The 19,160-nt window shown below is 31.1% G+C and overlaps 1 protein-coding gene across 1 annotated transcript; it reads left to right on the top strand.

The window, feature by feature from the left end:
• Positions 1-577: 577 nt before the first annotated feature.
• Positions 578-16,377, top strand: LOC126890279 (uncharacterized). The gene is made up of 2 exons (XM_050659137.1): positions 578-613; positions 16,030-16,377. Exons 1-2 carry the CDS (start codon positions 578-580, stop codon positions 16,375-16,377), a joined length of 384 nt encoding a protein of 127 aa, XP_050515094.1.
• The last annotated feature ends 2,783 nt before the right edge of the window (positions 16,378-19,160 follow it).

The following is a 19,160-nucleotide window of genomic DNA, read 5'->3' as shown; positions in this document are numbered from 1 at the left end:
ACTTTGATATATGGGAACACTGGAACAGGGGAAGTTTTAATTGTGGAACAGGTTAAAAATTTAGAACTGTGAGACCACGAAGACGGCACATGTATTTTGTTCGACAGAACAAAGTTAAACTCTCCGAACAGAGATTAAACTCCCATGCAAAAATCAGACTGCTATTTATCACCAAATGGGCGTTTTAATGAGTGGAACATGTAGAATATGTCAAATGACAGGAATTATGACAGGTGATAAATAGCAGTCTGATTTTTGCATGAGAGTTTAATCTCTGTTCAGAGAGTTTAAGTCTGTTCTGTCGGACAAAATAAATGTGCCGTTTTCGTGGTCTGACCGTTCCAAATTTTTAACCTGTTCCACAATATTAAAACTGCCCTTGTTTCAGTGTTCCCATATATCAAAGTTTATCCGACTAGACACCCTTAAGCTATTAACAAATTTTCAGCTTGCTATTAATCAACTTTTTTTTTCATACGCGGGATCCAGATCTACTAGATATTATATACAGTTAGCACACAATACTAACTTCCAGCACTAAACATATAAATTTAAATATAATGGAAACAAAGAAACAATGGGAAGTATGGACTCGATTAGGAAAGTTCTCATGGTATATAAAAACTGCGAACTAAAAATAATGCATTTTAGTAGACATTCGCTAACCGTGAAATATTGCAAAAACCTGTAAATTTTAAAGAACCGCTTGGATTGACATGAAATTTGGCAAACACATATAGTGTAAGAAACAGAGGTTGAACCTTGCAAAATGGACACAAGTCCGGTTTTATTTTTTTTTCTGGCATATCAAGGGGTGCTTATTATAAGACTAACTTTTTCTGAAAAAATTTCGCCCCAGAACCCCCCTTTTCACCCCTTTAAATGGGGTAATTTGTGGTTTTTGCGGAACGTAACCCTTCCTGTACCTTTTACAAAAAATTTCTTTTATAGAAATATGAAGAGGACTATATTTTCTACGATTTATTTCTGACAGCATCTCTCTATCATCCACCGTTTAGCAAGGGTGGCGCTCCAAAGTTGACAAGTTTTTAAAAAAGTTGTTTATAAAAAAAATATATTTTTCCCTAACTGCAACGGAAATTAAAAAGAAATTCTGCGAAAATTATTCAAAAATAGATGATTGATTTTTTGGTATAGGTTTCACTTAAGGATAATTGCCCTTTTTTTAATTACAGGGTGATACATTTTAAAAAACCCCTTTTTATACCATCTGAACCGTTTATGCTAGAGTAAAAAGACTTTCAGCGATTACCCATGTACTGGTGTTATTTACAAATTTGTATAATTCACCCCCACTTTTTCTCCGAAACCACCCCAAAAAAAAGAAGAATTAATAAATAAAGTTATTTTCTTGGAATCCTTCACACACAATGCCCTTCATTAATATGCTTCATATATCATTTTGTGCACGTTATTATTACCCATGCATGGACACTAAAAGCGATTTCCTAGTGCAACCCCTGTAGCCAAAAAAAAAATAAATAAAATGGGGGGTTGAAATTTTTTTCGTTTTTTGCTTTTTGATCCATATGGGCATATGCTTCATTAATAGTGCTTTTCAAAAATATATATGGTTATTCCAACATCCCTGCGGAAACCACCCCTATCCTTGAAAATATACTGCAGAAACTACCCCTATACCTTGGCGAGCATGTTTTTACGATTGTCTCATTACCTATTCATTTTTTTTAAACAAAACTTATACAAGGTTAAAGAACACTATTTACTCTAAAAATTAGGCCCTATTCATTTTTTTCGTTTAAGCAACCGTTACGGCACAGTGGCGCCGTAAACCTCATATATGCTTTGGCGGGCTCCAGTTTTTGTTTTTTTTTTTCGTCATCTGTTCGTTTTATTGATAAAGTACTTATGTAAAATAAAACAACACAGTGTAACCTACAAATCATGACCTATGCACATTTTACATTCTTTGCTCCCCAAAGCCACAGTGGTGGCCCAAATAAATTTTTTTATATTTTCGCCACCTACACGCATTTTATTGCGTTAATGCTACCTTAATAGCACAATATTCACCCCTAAGTGGTCGCTAAGCAGTGGCGGATCCAGGGAGGGGTGATGGGGGCGATCACCCCCACCTCTCTCAAACCAAAGTGATATTATATTTGAAGATTATAAAAATATTCATTTATTTTTATAGAAAAACTTATATTATATTAATATTATTTTTATAAGAATGACTTTTTATGCTTTAGCGACAGTGACGGATCCAGCATCGTTAAGAGGGGGGTGCCAATTGGTTAAATTTCTATAAAAATAAATGAATATTTTTATAATCTTTGAATATAATATCACTTGGTTTGAGAGGGGGGAGGTGATCACCCCCATCACCCCTCCCTGGATCCGCCACTGCTTAGCGACCGCCTAAGGGTAAATATTGTGCTATTAAGGTAGCATTAATGCACTAAATTGCGTGTAGGTGGCGAAAATATGCAAAAATTTATTTTGGGCCACCACTGTGGCTTTGGGGAGCAAACAATGTAAAATGTGCATAAGTCATAATTTGTAGGTTACACTGTGTTGTTTTATTTTACATAAGTACTTTATCAATAAAACGAACAGATGACGAAAAAAAAAACAAAAACTGGAGCCCGCCAAAGCATATATGAGGTTTACGGCGCCACTGTGCCGTAACGGTTGCTTATATAAGTCCTTGTAAGTCTTGTTAAAGTAACCTTGTATAAGTCTTGTTTAAAAAGAATGCATATTTAATGAGAAAATCGTAAAAACATGCTCGCCAAGGGATAGGGGTAGTTTCTGCAGTATATTTTCAAGGATAGGGGTGGTTTCCGCAGAGATGTTGCAATAACCATATATATTTTTGAAAAGCACTATTGATGAAGCGTATGCCCATATGGATCAAAAAGCAAAAAACAGAAAAAAATTTCAACCCCCCATTTTATTTATTTTTTTTGCTACAGGGGTTGCACTAGGAAATCGCATTTGGTGTCCATGCATGGGTAATAATAACGTGCACAAAATGATATATGAAGCATATTAATAAAGGGCATTGTGTGTGAAGGATTCCAAGAAAATCAATTTATGTATTAATTCTTCCTTTTTTTTTGGGTGGTTCCGGGGAAAAAAAGGGGGTGCATTATACAAATTTGTAAATAGCACCAATACATGGGTAATCGCTGAAAGTCTTTTTACTCTAGCATAAACGGTTCAGATGGTATAAAAAGAGGTTTTTTAAAATGTAACACCCTGTAATTAAAAAAAGGGCAATAATTACCCTTAAGTGAAACCTATACCAAAAAATCAGTCAATTATTTTTGAATAATTGCCGCAGGATTTCTTCTTAATTTCCGTTACAGTTAGGGAAAAATATATATTTTTTAAAAACATCTTTTTTAAAAACTTGTCAACTTTATGGCGCCACCCCTGCTAAACCGTGGATGATAGAGAGATGCTGTCGGAAATAAATCGTAGAAAATATAGTCCTCTTCATATTTTTATAAAAGAAATTTTTTGTAAAAGGTACAGGAAGGGCTACGTTCCGCAAAAACCACAAATTACCCCCTTTAAAGGGGTGAAAATGGAGGTTCCGGGGCGAAATTTTTTCAGAAAAAGTTAGTCTTATAATAAGCACCCCTTGATATACCAGAAAAAAAATAAAACCGGACTTGTGTCCATTTTGCAAGGTTCAACCTTTGTTTCCTACACTAATAGCTAACAAGTCAACGAAAACAAGTGATATTATGCCGATGTGAGCTTTTGCCCTGGGGGTGACCTTCACCCCTTCTCGGGGGTGTAACATACGTCCAAAATAAGTCCGGAAATGAATAAACTGATTAATTTTAAGCAACTGTTGTTCTATAAACCAAGTCAATAATGTATATTGTTTTTTAACCCAGTCAATACTTTTCGAGATATTTGCGAGTGAATATGCTCATTTTTCAACAAAATAACCAGGTTTTTAGACGGGTTTTTACAAATATCCCAAAAAGTAAGTATTTTGTCGAAAAAATATTTTAGCAAAAATATAGCCTGTGAAAAAGTGAAAAAATGGTGTATATTTAGGACTCTAGACCTAGTAGAAGCAGAGTTATAGCTAATGAAAAATATGTTCATATTCGTTAAATTCTAAATCGGATATTTTAATTTGAAATAATCAAAAAATTAAGCACTTTTTGGAAAAAACTTATTATAATAAATTTTGAAGTGTTTAAAAATAGCTTTATTTTTGTTTAATAAAAAAATTCTAGCATTAAAAGTAAACAAATTAAACTTAACCTTTCGTGACTAACATTCGGTCTGTGAGACGGACCACTAAGATTTTTTATGATTATATCCAAATTGTTCGTTATATATCTTCGCCGACATCAGTAGCTCTCTAGTCCAGAGAAATAAGGTTTTTGTCGGGACACTTGAGCAGCCAGGTTGCAAATAAATTTTTTGGGTACTATATACCTAATACATTATAAATACAAAAATGCCCGTCACAGTTCGGACGAGAAACTTAGTTATTAACAAATAAGGATCAAAAATGAGAGTTTTTTCGTTTAAATCGCTACAGGTAAAAATAGGGTAATTAAATATCTTATTTGTAATATTCTTCTTTTTGTAGATGAGCCAAGGTTTAAAATGGCACTTTTCGAATTTTGTTCCGATTATTTTTTGTTTCGGAAAGTGCAAAATAAAACTAAAATTTCAAAAATAAAATATGTGCTATAACTTTTGCGAAAATGGCCCTAAGACATTCATATTGCACGAAAAGTTGAGCCAAACATTCTGCATAATGCACAAAAAATTTTAAAACGATTCGTCAATTAGTTTAAATTTTGTTTAATTTGTTTATCGCAAAGAGCTTTTTTTGCAATGTTATTGTTCAGAAAATAATAATGACATAGCAATTCTGTGGAAACCACATGCAAGAATAATAGTTATGTTTTTAAAGTATTGAAAAAAATCATTCAAAAGTCGTTTTCATCACTCCGAAAAAAGTTTAGTAAAATAGAGTCATTTTTGGCTTCTAAACAATTTGAATAACCTTGTTAATATTGACTATAGAGTAAATCTACTTTAGGATTTCAAAAGCTGGTATTTTTATACGAATTCTCAGAAAAAACTTTTTGACTAGGTTAATTAGGTTCAAAGTTAGCCACATTTATTATTTAATTCGCAGTTACTTCTTTATACATTAAATTCTCCTGTAACAGTGTTAGTTACCATACTACTCCGAAACGGCTTGGCCGATTTTTATAAAAGTTTACACGTTTATTCTGTAGGACATTGAAGAGGTTTTAATCTATTTTTTTATACCCATAAGTTATAAGAGGGGTTGTCCCCCTGACAATTTTTTTTATTTTTTTGGACAAAATTATCTATCTTAATTTTATATGATGTAGAATTAAAAAATACATACAACCCTTAATTTTCACTCTTCTATCACCAACCCCTATTTGTTAATAGCCATCTATATATTTAAATCTATAAAAATATCCTGTCACAGTGTTAGTTTCCATACTCCTCCGAGACCGCATGACCGATTTTTAAGAAATTATATATATGTTTATTCGGTAGGTCTTAGAATCGGTCGTAATCTATTTTTCATATCCCTGAGTGATAAGGGGAGTTCCCCCTAACATTTTGTAATGTTAGGTGGGGTTGTGTGTACATAACATACTCTATAAGACTACGAGTACATATAAATTAAAAAAAATATGATCAAAATCCATCAACAAGTTCCAGCGATATTAATCGCAGCATATGTTTGCAGAAAATCAGTTTCATTTTTTGAGTGCACGTATTTTAGTAATTCCCCTCCACCGACCATGAATTAATTCCGTTCGGACGCCACTTTTAAAGCTTTATTAACCACTCTGTTGAGGTTCAAAGTTTACTCAAACTTTTACACATAACCCATATATCTTCAACTTCAAAATAGCTCTAGTTAGGTTGCTTAATTGTTATAAACAAAGTAGCCGTCAATTAAAAAAAAAAGTGGCTAACTTTGACTAACTAAAAAAATGGCATTTGTATAAGAATGCCAGTTTTTCAAATTCTATTGTAGTTTTAGCCTACAGTCAATATTAACAAAGTTATTCAAATTGTTTATAAGCCAAAAATGACTCTATTTTAGTAAAATGTTTTCTGAGTGATAAAAATGACTTTTTAATGATTTTTTTAAATGCGTTGAAAACATGACTATTCTTCTTTCATGCTGTTTTCATAGAATTGCTGTATCGTTATTATTTTCTGAACAATAACATTGCGAAAAAAAGCTCTTTGTGCTAAACAAATTGAATAAAATTTAAACTAATTGACGCATCTTCTTAAAATTTTTTGTGCATTTTACGGACTGTTTGACTCAACTTTTCATGCAATATGAAAGTCCTAAATTCATTTTCGCCAAAGTTATAGCAAGTTTTTTATTTTAGAGATTTTAGATTTATTTTGCAATATCCGAAGCAACAAATAATCAGACCAAATTAAAAAAAAAACGGTATTTTAAACCTTGGCTTATCTACTAAAAGAAAAATATTATAAATAAGATATTTAATTACCATATTTTTACCTGTAGCGATTTAAACTAAAAAACTCTCATTTTTGACACTTATTTGTTAATAACTAAATTTCTCGTCCAAACTGTGACGGGCATTTTTGTATTTATAATGGATTAGGTATATAGTGAGCAACTAAAGGTTGGAATAAATTCATTTTCTCGAGAATGGACGATTTTGGAAAAAATCCCGAAACAGGTCAATTTTTATTTTTAAATTACGACTTTTTGGCATATATATCATACTAGTGATGTCACCCATTTGGGCGTGATGGCGTCATCGATGATTTTTTTAAATAAGAATAGGGGTCGTGTCATAGCTCATTTGAAAGGTAATTCAATTCTCTATTCGGTAATATAAACATGAGCATAATTTTTTATACAGGGTGTCGAAAAAAATTTTTTGAATTAAATTGATTGACATAAAAAGAACAATAATATGTGTAATTTATTAAATTCAAAATACATTTTACTACTCTCAGAAAACAGAAAAAAATGTTTATTAAAAAAATTGCTTTTTGCTTAAATTAAATGCTCAAATTGTCAAGAGGCAAGTGGGTGGCTGCTTTGAATTTGCAAAAAACAATATTTATTTGTCAAATAAACATTTTTTCGTGTTTTCTGATAGCAGTAAAATGTGTTTTGAATTAAATCATTTAGACAGATTCTTCTTTTTTCAATAAATTTAACTAAAAAAAATTTTTTGTCACCCTGTAAAAATAATTTTGTTAATGGTTATATTACTGAATAGATAATTGAATTATCTTTCAAATGAGCTATGACACGACCCCTATTCTCATTTAAAATAAATCATCGATGACGTCATCACCCCAAAATGGGTGACGTCACAGTATAATATATATGCCAAAAAGTCGTAATCTAAAAATAAAAATCGACCTGTTTCGGGATTTTTTTCCAAAGTTGTCCATTCTCGAGAAAATGAATTTATTCCAACCTTTACGTGCTCACTGTATAGTACTAGGTCTGGATCCCGCGTATGAAAAAAAAGTTAATTAATAGCAAGCTGAAAACTTGTTAATAGCTTAAGGGTGTCTAGTCGGATCAACTTTGATATATGGGAACACTGGAACAGGGGCAGTTTTAATTGTGGAACCGGTTAAAAATTTGGAACGGTCAGACCACGAAAACGGCACATTTATTTTGTCCGACAGAACAGACTTAAACTCTCCGAACAGAGATTAAACTCTCATGCAAAAATCAGACTGCTATTTATCACCTGTCACAATTCCTGTCATTTGACATATTCTATATTTTCCACTCATTAAAACGCCCATTTGGTGATAAATAGCAGTCTGATTTTTGCATGAGTGTTTAATCTCTGTTCGGAGAGTTTAAGTCTGTTCTGTCGGACAAAATACATGTGCCGTTTTCGTGGTCTGACCGTTCCAAATTTTTAACCTGTTCCACAATTAAAACTTCCCCTGTTCCAGTGTTCCCATATATCAAGGTTTGTCCGACTAGACACCCTTAAGCTATTAAAAAATTTTCAGCTTGCTATTAATCAACTTTTTTTTCACACGCGGGATCCAGACCTATACCCAAAAAATCCATTTGCAATCTAGCTGCTCAAGTGTCCCGAACATGGTATATTTTTCCTTATTTCACTGGTGTAGTCTGATTCAGGTGTCTGTTTTTGGTGTTGAAGTTTGAGTCTTCAGTGTCAAGTAATTATGCAATTATCGGCAAATTTTTTCTCAGAGACCAATGTTGGACGTGACATACTAGATGAAAAAAATATTTATATTAACGAAAAAACGTGCGAACAAGTGCTGATAATTTAGTAACCCAATTGCCAGAAGTAAAAGGTGAAGCTATGTACAAACAAAAACAGCAGTGGAAAAATTGAGCTTGTTTTTCACAAATGAGATGTTATATAAATTGTTTTTATTTTTCTTGGTATTTGGTAATGTTTAAGAGGCTTAATAAATTAAAAATAGGTATCAATTTGTTTAATTTCACTCCTTCAAGGAGTAAACACAATCGTGCGCTTGAAAGTGTGTCAATTGAAACAATGGAGACATGTCCGTCTCTGAGACCGATGCGATGTTAGCTTTAATGTTCAGAAAACCTATGTTAGTTGCGGAAGGTTAAGCTTAAAATAAAGCTGATCTGACTTTTTTTATTGTTTGAGATTTTTGTTATCTCTAATAATTTTTAAATTCTTTTGAAAACAAGCATTTTTTCAGAATTAAATTTTTTTTTAAAACCAAATTTTTTAAAAAATAAACACTTTTAATCGATGAAACTTACAGATCATATAAACACAATATAAGTAAAGCAACTTGTGAAGAGGTAAGGATTAATTTCATTTGAGTTGCTAATTAGGGGGTGATTTTCCCGATTTTTTTTTTGCCATAACAAAAGAACCAACTTTATTTTGAGCCAAACTTGCTTACATTTGATGCTAGAAACTTTTTTTTTAAAAACAAAAATAAAGCTTTTTTAAACACTTTCAAAAAGTTGTATTGAATTTTCCCCAATGGGTGCTTCATTTTTTGGGTATGTCACGTTGAAATATTTTATTTGGAATTTGGCGAATATGAACCTATTTTTCATGAGCTATGTCTGCTTCTACTATAGTCCGTCCCACCTTGACTTTACAGTTTAAGGAACATAGGCAATGCAGTCCTTATGAGAGTTTTTAGCGCGGTGATGCCGATTTTATCAAAAAGAATATGTAATCGAACATTAGAGAGATTAAATTAAAACTCTTTTAGAAAGGCAATCTACAATTTTAGGATTAATATGCGTTTAAGTTTATTTGATATACTCTAGTTATTACGCATAGAAATCTTAAAATTGTAGATTGCCTTTCTAAGACAGTTTTAATTTAATCTCTCTATTGTTCCATTACACATTATTTTTGATTAAACCGGCATTACCGCGCTAAAAACTCTCGTAAGGACTGCATTGCCTATGTTCCTTATACTGTAAAGAAGTTAAAGTGAGATGGACTATAGGTCTAGAGACCTTATGCATTCACCTTTTTTTTACTTTTTTACAGGCTATATTTTTGCTAGAAATGTTTTTTTCGATAAAATACTTACTTTTTGAACTATTTGCGAAAAGTCGTTTAACCCGGCACCTGCCACGTGGCTTTGCAAGGCGCCAACTGCCACGTGGGGATCTCACAGCACCCCTTAACAATTTTCTGTGATCCACTTGTTTAAAAAACAAAATAATGTGTTGAGTAACACAAGAATATAAATAAACATGTTTTATTAACTTATTAGCCACTAATGTGTTATAAAAGTTGAAAAATAAAATGAAAAAGGTGTTATAAGCAAATTAGCAAGTACCAAACCATAATAAATGAAGTCAAGTAAAATATCTAAAAAAATTAAGATATAGTGAGTATAGAGTCTATATTAATAATTTAAATCAGTTATTTCAATACAAAATGTAAATTTGACCTGTTTATATCAAAAATACAAAAAAAAATTAAAACATAAAGTGCCAGATGATGACACCCCAATTCGACTTTAGAGCTATAAGTTCAGAATGACACTAAATAACCACTTTAAACACTAACACATATACAGAGAGAGTCTGTAAAGTGGAATAAATTCAATATCTCAAATACTAATTGTTTTTTGGGAAAATGCTCAGACCCGTCGATTAGTATTTCAAATTGTCCTTTTTTACATTCAATAATAATGTATACAGGGTGTCCCAATTTAGAGATATGACGTCATCGTCGATTTTCTTAAACGGCAACACTGTCATTTTGATAGCTATTTTGATAGCGTGTGAGAAGCTATACATAACTTCAAAATTTCAAATTTTTATTCCCTACAATTTAAAAGATAATAAAGAATAACAAAGTTATGTCTGTAATTTGGAATAAATTCAATAATCCAAATAATAATTGTTTTTTTGAAAAATGCTCAAACTCGCGATTAGTATTTTAAATTGTCATTTTTGACATACAATAATAATGTATACAGGGTGTCCCAATTTAGAGATATGATGTCATCGTTGATTTTCTTAAATGGCAACACTGTCATTTTGATAGCTATTTTGATAGCGTGTGAAAAGCTATACATAACTGCAAAATTTCAAATTTTTATTCCCTACCATTTACAAGATAATAAAGAATAACAAAGTTATGAAAAACAAGTAATCAAATAATTGAATTTAATTATTTCAATTAAGCAAATGCTCATAATGTTGCCCATTGACTATTTGACAATATCTTAAAATGTCCTTAAAATTGGGACTCGCTGTACCTATGTATTTGAACTATTGAATTTATTTTAAATTCAAAACTTGTATTCATAATCATTTTAAGAAAAATCCAGCAATCTAGATATTATTAAACAAAAAGTTTGTGTTGGTATGGTTTTTAGCAAGTTGTCAAATATTTTGGCGTTTAAAAATATCGATTATTAGCAAGTCAGTTCGTTTGGAGAAATTTTTAAATATGATTTATTTAACTGAAAAGCACAAGACTGAAATTTTACAAATGCTTGGATATGGAGATAGAGCAAGAACACAAATGGAAGTTACGCATCTGTTTAGAGAAAAATATCCCGATCTGCCACCGATATCGCAAAGACTGTAAGTAAAATAGAAAGACAATTTAGGGAAAACGGGCATGTAAGAAAAACCAGTACTCCTCGACAAACTGCTCTTAGTGAAGTTATCAAAATGAATGTACTACTATCTGTTCAAGAAAATCCTAATACCTCTACCAGGCAGATATCTAATGATATTGAAATTAGCCAGTCGTCAGTAGCACTAATTCTTAAAGCACATAAATTGCATCCTTACAAACTTACAATCCTGCAGGAATTACTGGAAGATGATCCTGGGAGAAGACTGCTGTTTAGTGAACATATAATGAATCAACTAGACACGAACAACATTCTAGTAGAAAACATTCTATTTTCTGATGAATGTACGTTTATGTTAAATGGTGAGGTAAATCGACAAAATTGTCGATATTGGGCGGATGAGAACCCATGCTGGATGAGGGAAGGCCATACGCAGCGACCAGAAAAAGTGAATGTGTGAGCAGGGATCGTAGGAAATCAAATTATAGGACCAATATTTTTTGCTGAAACTCTCAATGGAGCACGATATTTAGAATTCTTGCAAGAAGAATTAATACCGCAATTGGTTAATTTGTTTCCTAACCCTGTACATGCTAATGTTCCAAATAGAGACATCTGGTTTCAGCAAGATGGTGCGCCTCCCCATTTCGCAAGACCGGTTCGTGAATATCTCGATGCCGTATTTCCAGGCAGATGGATAGGTAGAAGGGGACCAATTGAATGGCCACCAAGATCCCCAGATCTCAATCCGTTGGACTTTTTTTATGGGCGTACTTGAAAAGCAAAGTTTTTAAGACCAAGCCAACAGATGTTGAGGATCTAAAAGCGCGAATAAGAAATGAGTGCAGATTAATTTCACCCCAAATCATTAGCAATATTCAAAACGAATTTCGATCGCGTTTAGGATATTGTCAAATAGTCAATGGACAACATTATGAGCATTTGCTTAATTGAAATAATTAAATTCAATTAATTGATTACTTGTTTTTCATACCATTGTTATATTTTATTATCTTGTAAATGGTAGGGAATAAAAATTTGAAATTTTGCAGTTATGTATAACTTTACACACACTATCAAAATAGCTATTAAAATGACAGTGTTGCCATTTAAGAAAATCAACGATGACGCCATATCTCTAAATTGGGACACCCTGTATACATTATTATTGTATGTCAAAAAGGACAATTTGAAATACTAATCGACGGGTCTGAGCATTTTCCCAAAAAACAATTAGTATTTGAGATATTGAATTTATTCCACTTTACAGACTCTCTCTGTATACTATATAATATTATAGAAAGCTACTATGACGCACAGCTCGCTTACCAAACTTGAAATACCAAATATTTGATAAAAATATGTTATGGGGTACTGGTAGATCCCCACGTGGCAGGTACCGGGTTAAAAACGTGTTTTTTTTTGTCGAAATATGAACATATTCTCTCGTAAATAACTCGAACAATATTGACGTAGTAACAAAATTCTATGGAATACAAATTGCTTAGAATTAGTTAGTTTATCGAATTCCTGACTTGTTTTTAACGTATGCTTTTTCACCCCCGAGAAGGGGTGAAACTTAGCCCCAGGGCAAAAGCACACATCCGCACAATATCACTTTTATTCACTGACATGTCAACTATGTCTATGCTAAATTTCATGTCAATACAAGCGGTTCTTTAAAATTTACAGCAAAAACCGTGAGTATATGTTTGGTTAAACCATCAAAATAATATTAATACGTAGTCTCCCTTTATAACGAGAAATGAAATGGCGGAATAATTACCTCGTTATAAGCGGATCTCGTTATATCAGACAACAATAATATTAAAATGTTTCGATGCCTCTTACTGCACTGCTCATAGAGGAGAACTTGCTAGTCTTTTAAGTTAACGAAAGAGACTGATGTTTAAAAACAATGATTATCATTTGATATATTGTAAGTACTAAAATATTATATAAAACATCTTAAAAACAGTTCAAAATTTCATTAATTTGAATTGACTATTTTTGCCATTATTCCAATTAATCAAACGCAGACGATTTTTAAAACAAAATAAAATTACAAATGATTACACAAACCGCGTGTATAATCAATTGACACATCTTTGTTTTGATTGGAAACCTTTTTGACGTTTTGACGTCACACTATTACGAGTATCACGGTCCATTGTAAACATGAGGGCGGCCAATGTCTGAATACAGACACTGCGCCTATACTCTGGGGCTAATTAGCAAAATTCATGGAAAAATTATTTACCTTTAATGGAATTATAAGATCCTATATATTAATAATATAGGTACGCAAAGTCCGCAGAGAGTGTGCTACTTTTTTTATAAACAAAATGGCGCCGACAAATCGTATTTTTTCAATTATTGCTCTAAAACTCCGAAAATTTTAACTTTACAACAAAAACACCCAAATAAAAATTCACCGCAATTAAATTTTGCATAGAGATCTGTTTTTCATGATTTGCTTCGACGAAAATTTTTCTCGGAAAATGCGGGTTTTCCTAACAAAAACTCTAATTTTCAAATAAAGTTTTAAGTAAGTAATTATTATTCAATAATTAAATAACTTAGTGACATTAAAGCTTTCTTTGTATAGATTGTAATTCCAGAAGCCGGTGAAAATTAAACGAATATTTTAGCAACAATTCAATTGTTAATTAACAATTTACGATCGCAATAATAACCAAAATAATAATGATACATTAATCAAACTTATAAAGATTATAAAGATGAGATGCTTATTTAATATTTTATCGACAAAATATAAATTTTTCTTTTTTTTGCATAATCTTTAAATTTTGAAAAAAAAATAGTTATAATACGCTGGTCTAATTAGTAAAGTACAAAGAAAGGTTATTTACCAGCAATTTTATTGCTGGAATCGAATTATAAGATCCTATATATTATTAATATAGGTATGCAAAGTCCGCAGGTAGTGTGCTACTTTTTTTATAAACAAAATGGCGTCGACAAATCGTATTTTTTTCAATTATTGCTCTATAACTCCGAAGATTTTAGCTTTACAAAAAAACACTCAAATAAAAATTTACCCCAATTTAATTCTACATAGTGGCAAGTTTTTCCCGATTTGCTCCAACGAAAATTTTCCTCGGAAAATGTGGGTTTTCCCAACAAAATCTCGAATTTTCAAATAAATTTTTTGGGCCAGTAATTATTTATCAATAATTATATAGGTTGGTGAAATAAAAGATTTCTTGGTATAGATTATAAATTCAGAAGCCGGTGAAAATGAAACGAATATTTTAGCAACAATTCAATTGTTAATTAACAATTTACAGTCGCAATAACAACCAAAATAATCATGAGACATTGATCAAATTTAGAAAGATTATAAAGGTGTGATGCCTATTTAATATTTTGTTGACAAAATATAATTTTTTTCATTTTTTGCATAATCTTTAAATGTTTAAAAAAATTGTTATAAACAAATTAACATTTCTCAGAAATTGTTTACTATATTCTAATTTTAAAAAATACTTAAAATGCGTATTTCATAGGTCTTGAAAATGAATGCTTTAAAAAATTTTTACAACCATTTGCAAAAAAGTTATGAAACAGCAAAGTAAATATACGATTTCTCAGTTGTTTATAATTTGTTTTAATTGTTTCAAAGCTTAAATGTGAGTCTATGGTACAAACTAATTACTCACAAAGAATGTCAAAAATTAGTGCAATGGTTATATTTTAATCAAAGATTAAAAATACTTTTTTTGTAATTTTTAGCGCAAAAGTAGGCCTGATAGAGAGTCGGAGCTAAAATGTTCACTCGAAGCGACTGACACGCAGCATACATTGTTTATTAAAAGTGTACATTGCGAGGCCGGTCGTCGCTCCGAGTGAAAATTTTAGCTACAGTACTGTATTAGTCTACTTTCACGCGTGTAAATTACAAAAAAATATATTTATAATCTTTAATTAAAATATAACCATTAAACTGATAATCGATATTTTTTTGTAAATAATTAGCTTGTACTTTAAACTCACTTCTAAGCTTTGAAAGAATTAAAAAAATTATAAACACCGAAGTAATCGTATGTTTACTTTGCTGTTTCATAACTTTTTTGCAAATAGTTGCAAAAAAGTTTTAAAGCATTCATTTTCAAGATATTTGAAATATGCATTTTAGCTATTTTTCTAAATTATAATATAATAAAAACTTTCTGAGAAACGTTAATTTGTTTATAACTATTTTTTTAAACATTTAAAGATTTTGCAAAAAAATAAAAAAATTATATTTTGTCGAAAAAACGTTAAATAGGCATCTCATCTTTATAAGATTTCAAAGTTTGATCAGTGTATCATAATTATTTTGGTTATTATTGCGACCGTAAATTATTAATTAATAATGTATAAACATTCTCAATTTGAATTGTTGCTAAAATATTAGTTTAATTTTCACCAGCTTCTGGAACTATAATCTAAACCAAGAAGGCTTTTAAGTCACCAAATTATTTAATTATTGGTAGATAATTACTTATCTAAAACTTTCTTTGAAAATTAAAGATTTTGTTGGGAAAACCCGCATTTTTCGAGGAAAATTTTCGTCGGAGCAGATCGGGAAAAACACGCCACGAAAAACATTTTCGGGCGCCATTTTGTTTATAAAAAAAGTAGCACACTATCTGAGGATTTTGCATACCTATATTATTAATATATAGGATCTTATAATTCGATTCCAGCAATAAAATTTCTGGTAAATAAGTTTTCTCAAAAATGACCTATTCTCCGATAATCAGCCCAGACTACTAAAGAAGAAGTTCGTGTATAAGCCCGGAGTTACCTTATGATGCAAAGGATGCCTAGAAAGATACTTTAAAATTTATATTACTATTAATTAATTTTGTCTATGATAAATAAATTAAATTATATTTTTAGATCGATTTCAGTGACTCTTACCTGGAAAAAATAAAAGAGATAATTAAAGAATGTCAAGCTAACCCAGCTACCAGTGCTTCTGAAGAATGGTTAAAAACTGAAGACCTTGCAACTGCAGATCAATATGGAAGCCATATTTTATGTCGGTTAACAAAGGCGGGGAGCATGAAACAAAACGGAGATATTGATAAGGAAAAAATGCAAAAAGATCTTTTGGAGGGTATAGATGATCCAAAGATAGTAGACTCAATTGTTCAAGAATGTGAAGATCGCGTTCCCTTTACGTCACCAGAACAGAGTGCTATTGAAAATTTTAAATGTGTGAAGTCAGAATTCGAGAATTATTAAAATTACTAAAATACTAAATCCGTAGCTTAATTCTTGTATACGAAAATATGTTATGAATTTTTCGATATATAAATAAACAACATTTGCAACCAAAGAATATTATACTATAGGGCAATAAGGCCTTCAATCCATGCTGATAGTTCTTCTAATATTAGTGGTCAGCCAAATAAAATTTCACACTTAGTTATTAAACTACAGTCGATCCCAAACCCTTTTTTCAGTGCGTCATTAATTTTGACGTCATACACGATTTTAAGAGTGTCGCGAACCACTGCATGATATTTTATTTAAATCTGACAGTGGCCAGAATATTTATATTTATCAAAAATGAATAACCATTTTCAATTTTTCTCTGATTGCTTCTCTTCAGTTTACTCTGATTGGAGTACGAAGAAAAACATTCTCGTTGGAACTTTATCGCGCTGAACAGATGAGACGTGAATTATAAATTGTAAAATTCCCTCATCTTCCTTAGTCTCAGCATCCGTTATGGCTTGCAAATTGTAGAAGCCTCGGAGGTGTTACCAGAGAAGTTTCCCATTGTTTTAAGTCTGGTAGGATGTGGAACAACATTTTTTGGTGTTGTTTTATGTGCTATTAGATTGAAGACATAGTCATTTATATTTATGTTTATATGATCAATATTTATATAAATCTTTGCCAGAATATTATTATTTTAAATGTTTTAAGGAAACAATAAATTAATATACAATACAATTTCACTATACAATGTCCGAATATGCCAATGATATAAAATATTCATATTTACGTAGTTGACAAAATTTCTAACCTAGAATTACAATAATTGTCATTTTATCCGTTAAAATTGTGAAACGTGTTTAACCTTTCGTTACTCGCGCCAACTTTTTGTGATCGGATACTCGCGCACGGTGCAGGAGACCGGGTCCAAAAATATGGGTCAGCAGTGTTTTAAAATTATTTTTTTTTTGCAAAATTGTGTACGATTAAATTATTTAATGAATATATGATCATATAATTTTGTAGATATGCGTTTGTGTTCACATTATATTACTTTAATCAAAAATTTAATAATTTTCATTGTTATCCATTTATATGTATATACAATAACTTTGGAAGTGAAAAAAAAATTGAATATGGTTAAATTTGTTTACTAAGAACTTTAGATCTTAATTCAATACACAAAAAAATTAAAAATAAAGAGTAATTGTAGAAACAAAAAAAGTTATAAAAATTAATTAACGTTTTTAAAACATGAAATACACAATGGTGTCACATTCATTGGAACAATGGTGTTCCAAACACAGATATTTTGAGTATATTTGGCAGTAAAACTTTGTTTTTCTATTTTTCTTCCAATCACAAACAGCACAGCGATCTGAAGTTCCTGGTGTTACGACTGGTACTTGTTCTGTTGGTAAACCACATATCTCCCTAAACCTCATTCTGATGGTTCTAGGTAAGTTATATATTTATATTTATATATATAAATATAAATAAACTAATCTATAAACATTGAAAATAAGGAAAAGATCTTAAATTACCTTACTAATTAAAAATATCGATGTGTGATCCAAACACAAAAATTGGTGCACAAATACTCGCACACAATGTACGGGACCGTGTTGCGTAATAACAAAAGGACAGTACTATTTTTTACACTGCGAACTGACTTTACCCACAGTTGATTGACCACTGAAGAAGTATACGAAGTAGCCATTCAAAATCCCCACTACAAGCAGAGTTACAGGAATTTATTTACAGGCCCGGTCTCCCACACCGTGTGCGAGTAACGGAGGGTTAAAGTACTGTCACAATATAATTTTTTTTTTCAAATTATCTTTATTTGCGTCATGGATTGGTTAATATTTAGAGTATTTTAATTGCCAACCAATTATACATCTATAAGTATAAGCCACTTTAATTTGGAAATATCCTACAACGAATACATAATTTTCGAAGTTCTATGTATAATAAACACGGAGGTACGATTTCTTCTGTCACTTTCAACTTTAATGTGTTAGAGCGAATTCGACAAACTATGACACACTGAAAAAAGGGTTTGGGATCACCTTTAAGTACCTCAAATCAGTACAGACGTTTGAAAGTAGCTCAGTGTTATATTTCAATTTTAGTTTTGTATGAACTGCCTTTTGAACTTAAAGTGTGATATTAGTGTAAATTATAGTATAAAGTGAAAATAAGAATCAAAAATTACAAGCGGAAGAGGCTGTAAGTAAACAATTTTGAAAATTAAGTTATATTAAAAACTGACAACCTATAATATTTAACAACTGTCAAATAAAAACATTTGGCTAGAGATAGGAGTAAACATTTTGGAACTGTAGAGGTGGGCGTTACTCCTTACGGTATAATAATCAAATAATAGCTGATAAAACTAAAATGAAGTCAATATTCCGCCAGAACCACCTGACAGGGGAAAAAATTCTACGATGTCAACAAATAAAAATGATAAGGTACTTGCCATTTTTGGCAAGTACCTAGTTTTTTCGAGCAGGGAAGCATGTTGCTCTTTAGGCACATACATAATTTAATCTTGTAACATCGACTTGTAGTCACAATATTTTATCAAAAGTTATAATGTAAGCCATATATTATGAAGTTACCACCTTCATTGGTGTGCTAGTTACAACTACTTTGCGGAATGCACTGAAGATGTTCTGTTCAGAACGAAAACGTTTTGCAATCCATGCGGATGACTTTTAGATACTTTTTAAATAAACGATTTTATACCAAAATACAATTTGAAATTTTTACTTCTGTATAGGTTTTTTTAAACTATG

Source organism: Diabrotica virgifera, chromosome 8, assembly GCF_917563875.1.
Source record: "Diabrotica virgifera virgifera chromosome 8, PGI_DIABVI_V3a".
NCBI classification, from domain to species: domain Eukaryota; kingdom Metazoa; phylum Arthropoda; class Insecta; order Coleoptera; family Chrysomelidae; genus Diabrotica; species Diabrotica virgifera.
This window is presented reverse-complemented; position numbering and strand designations above follow the sequence as displayed.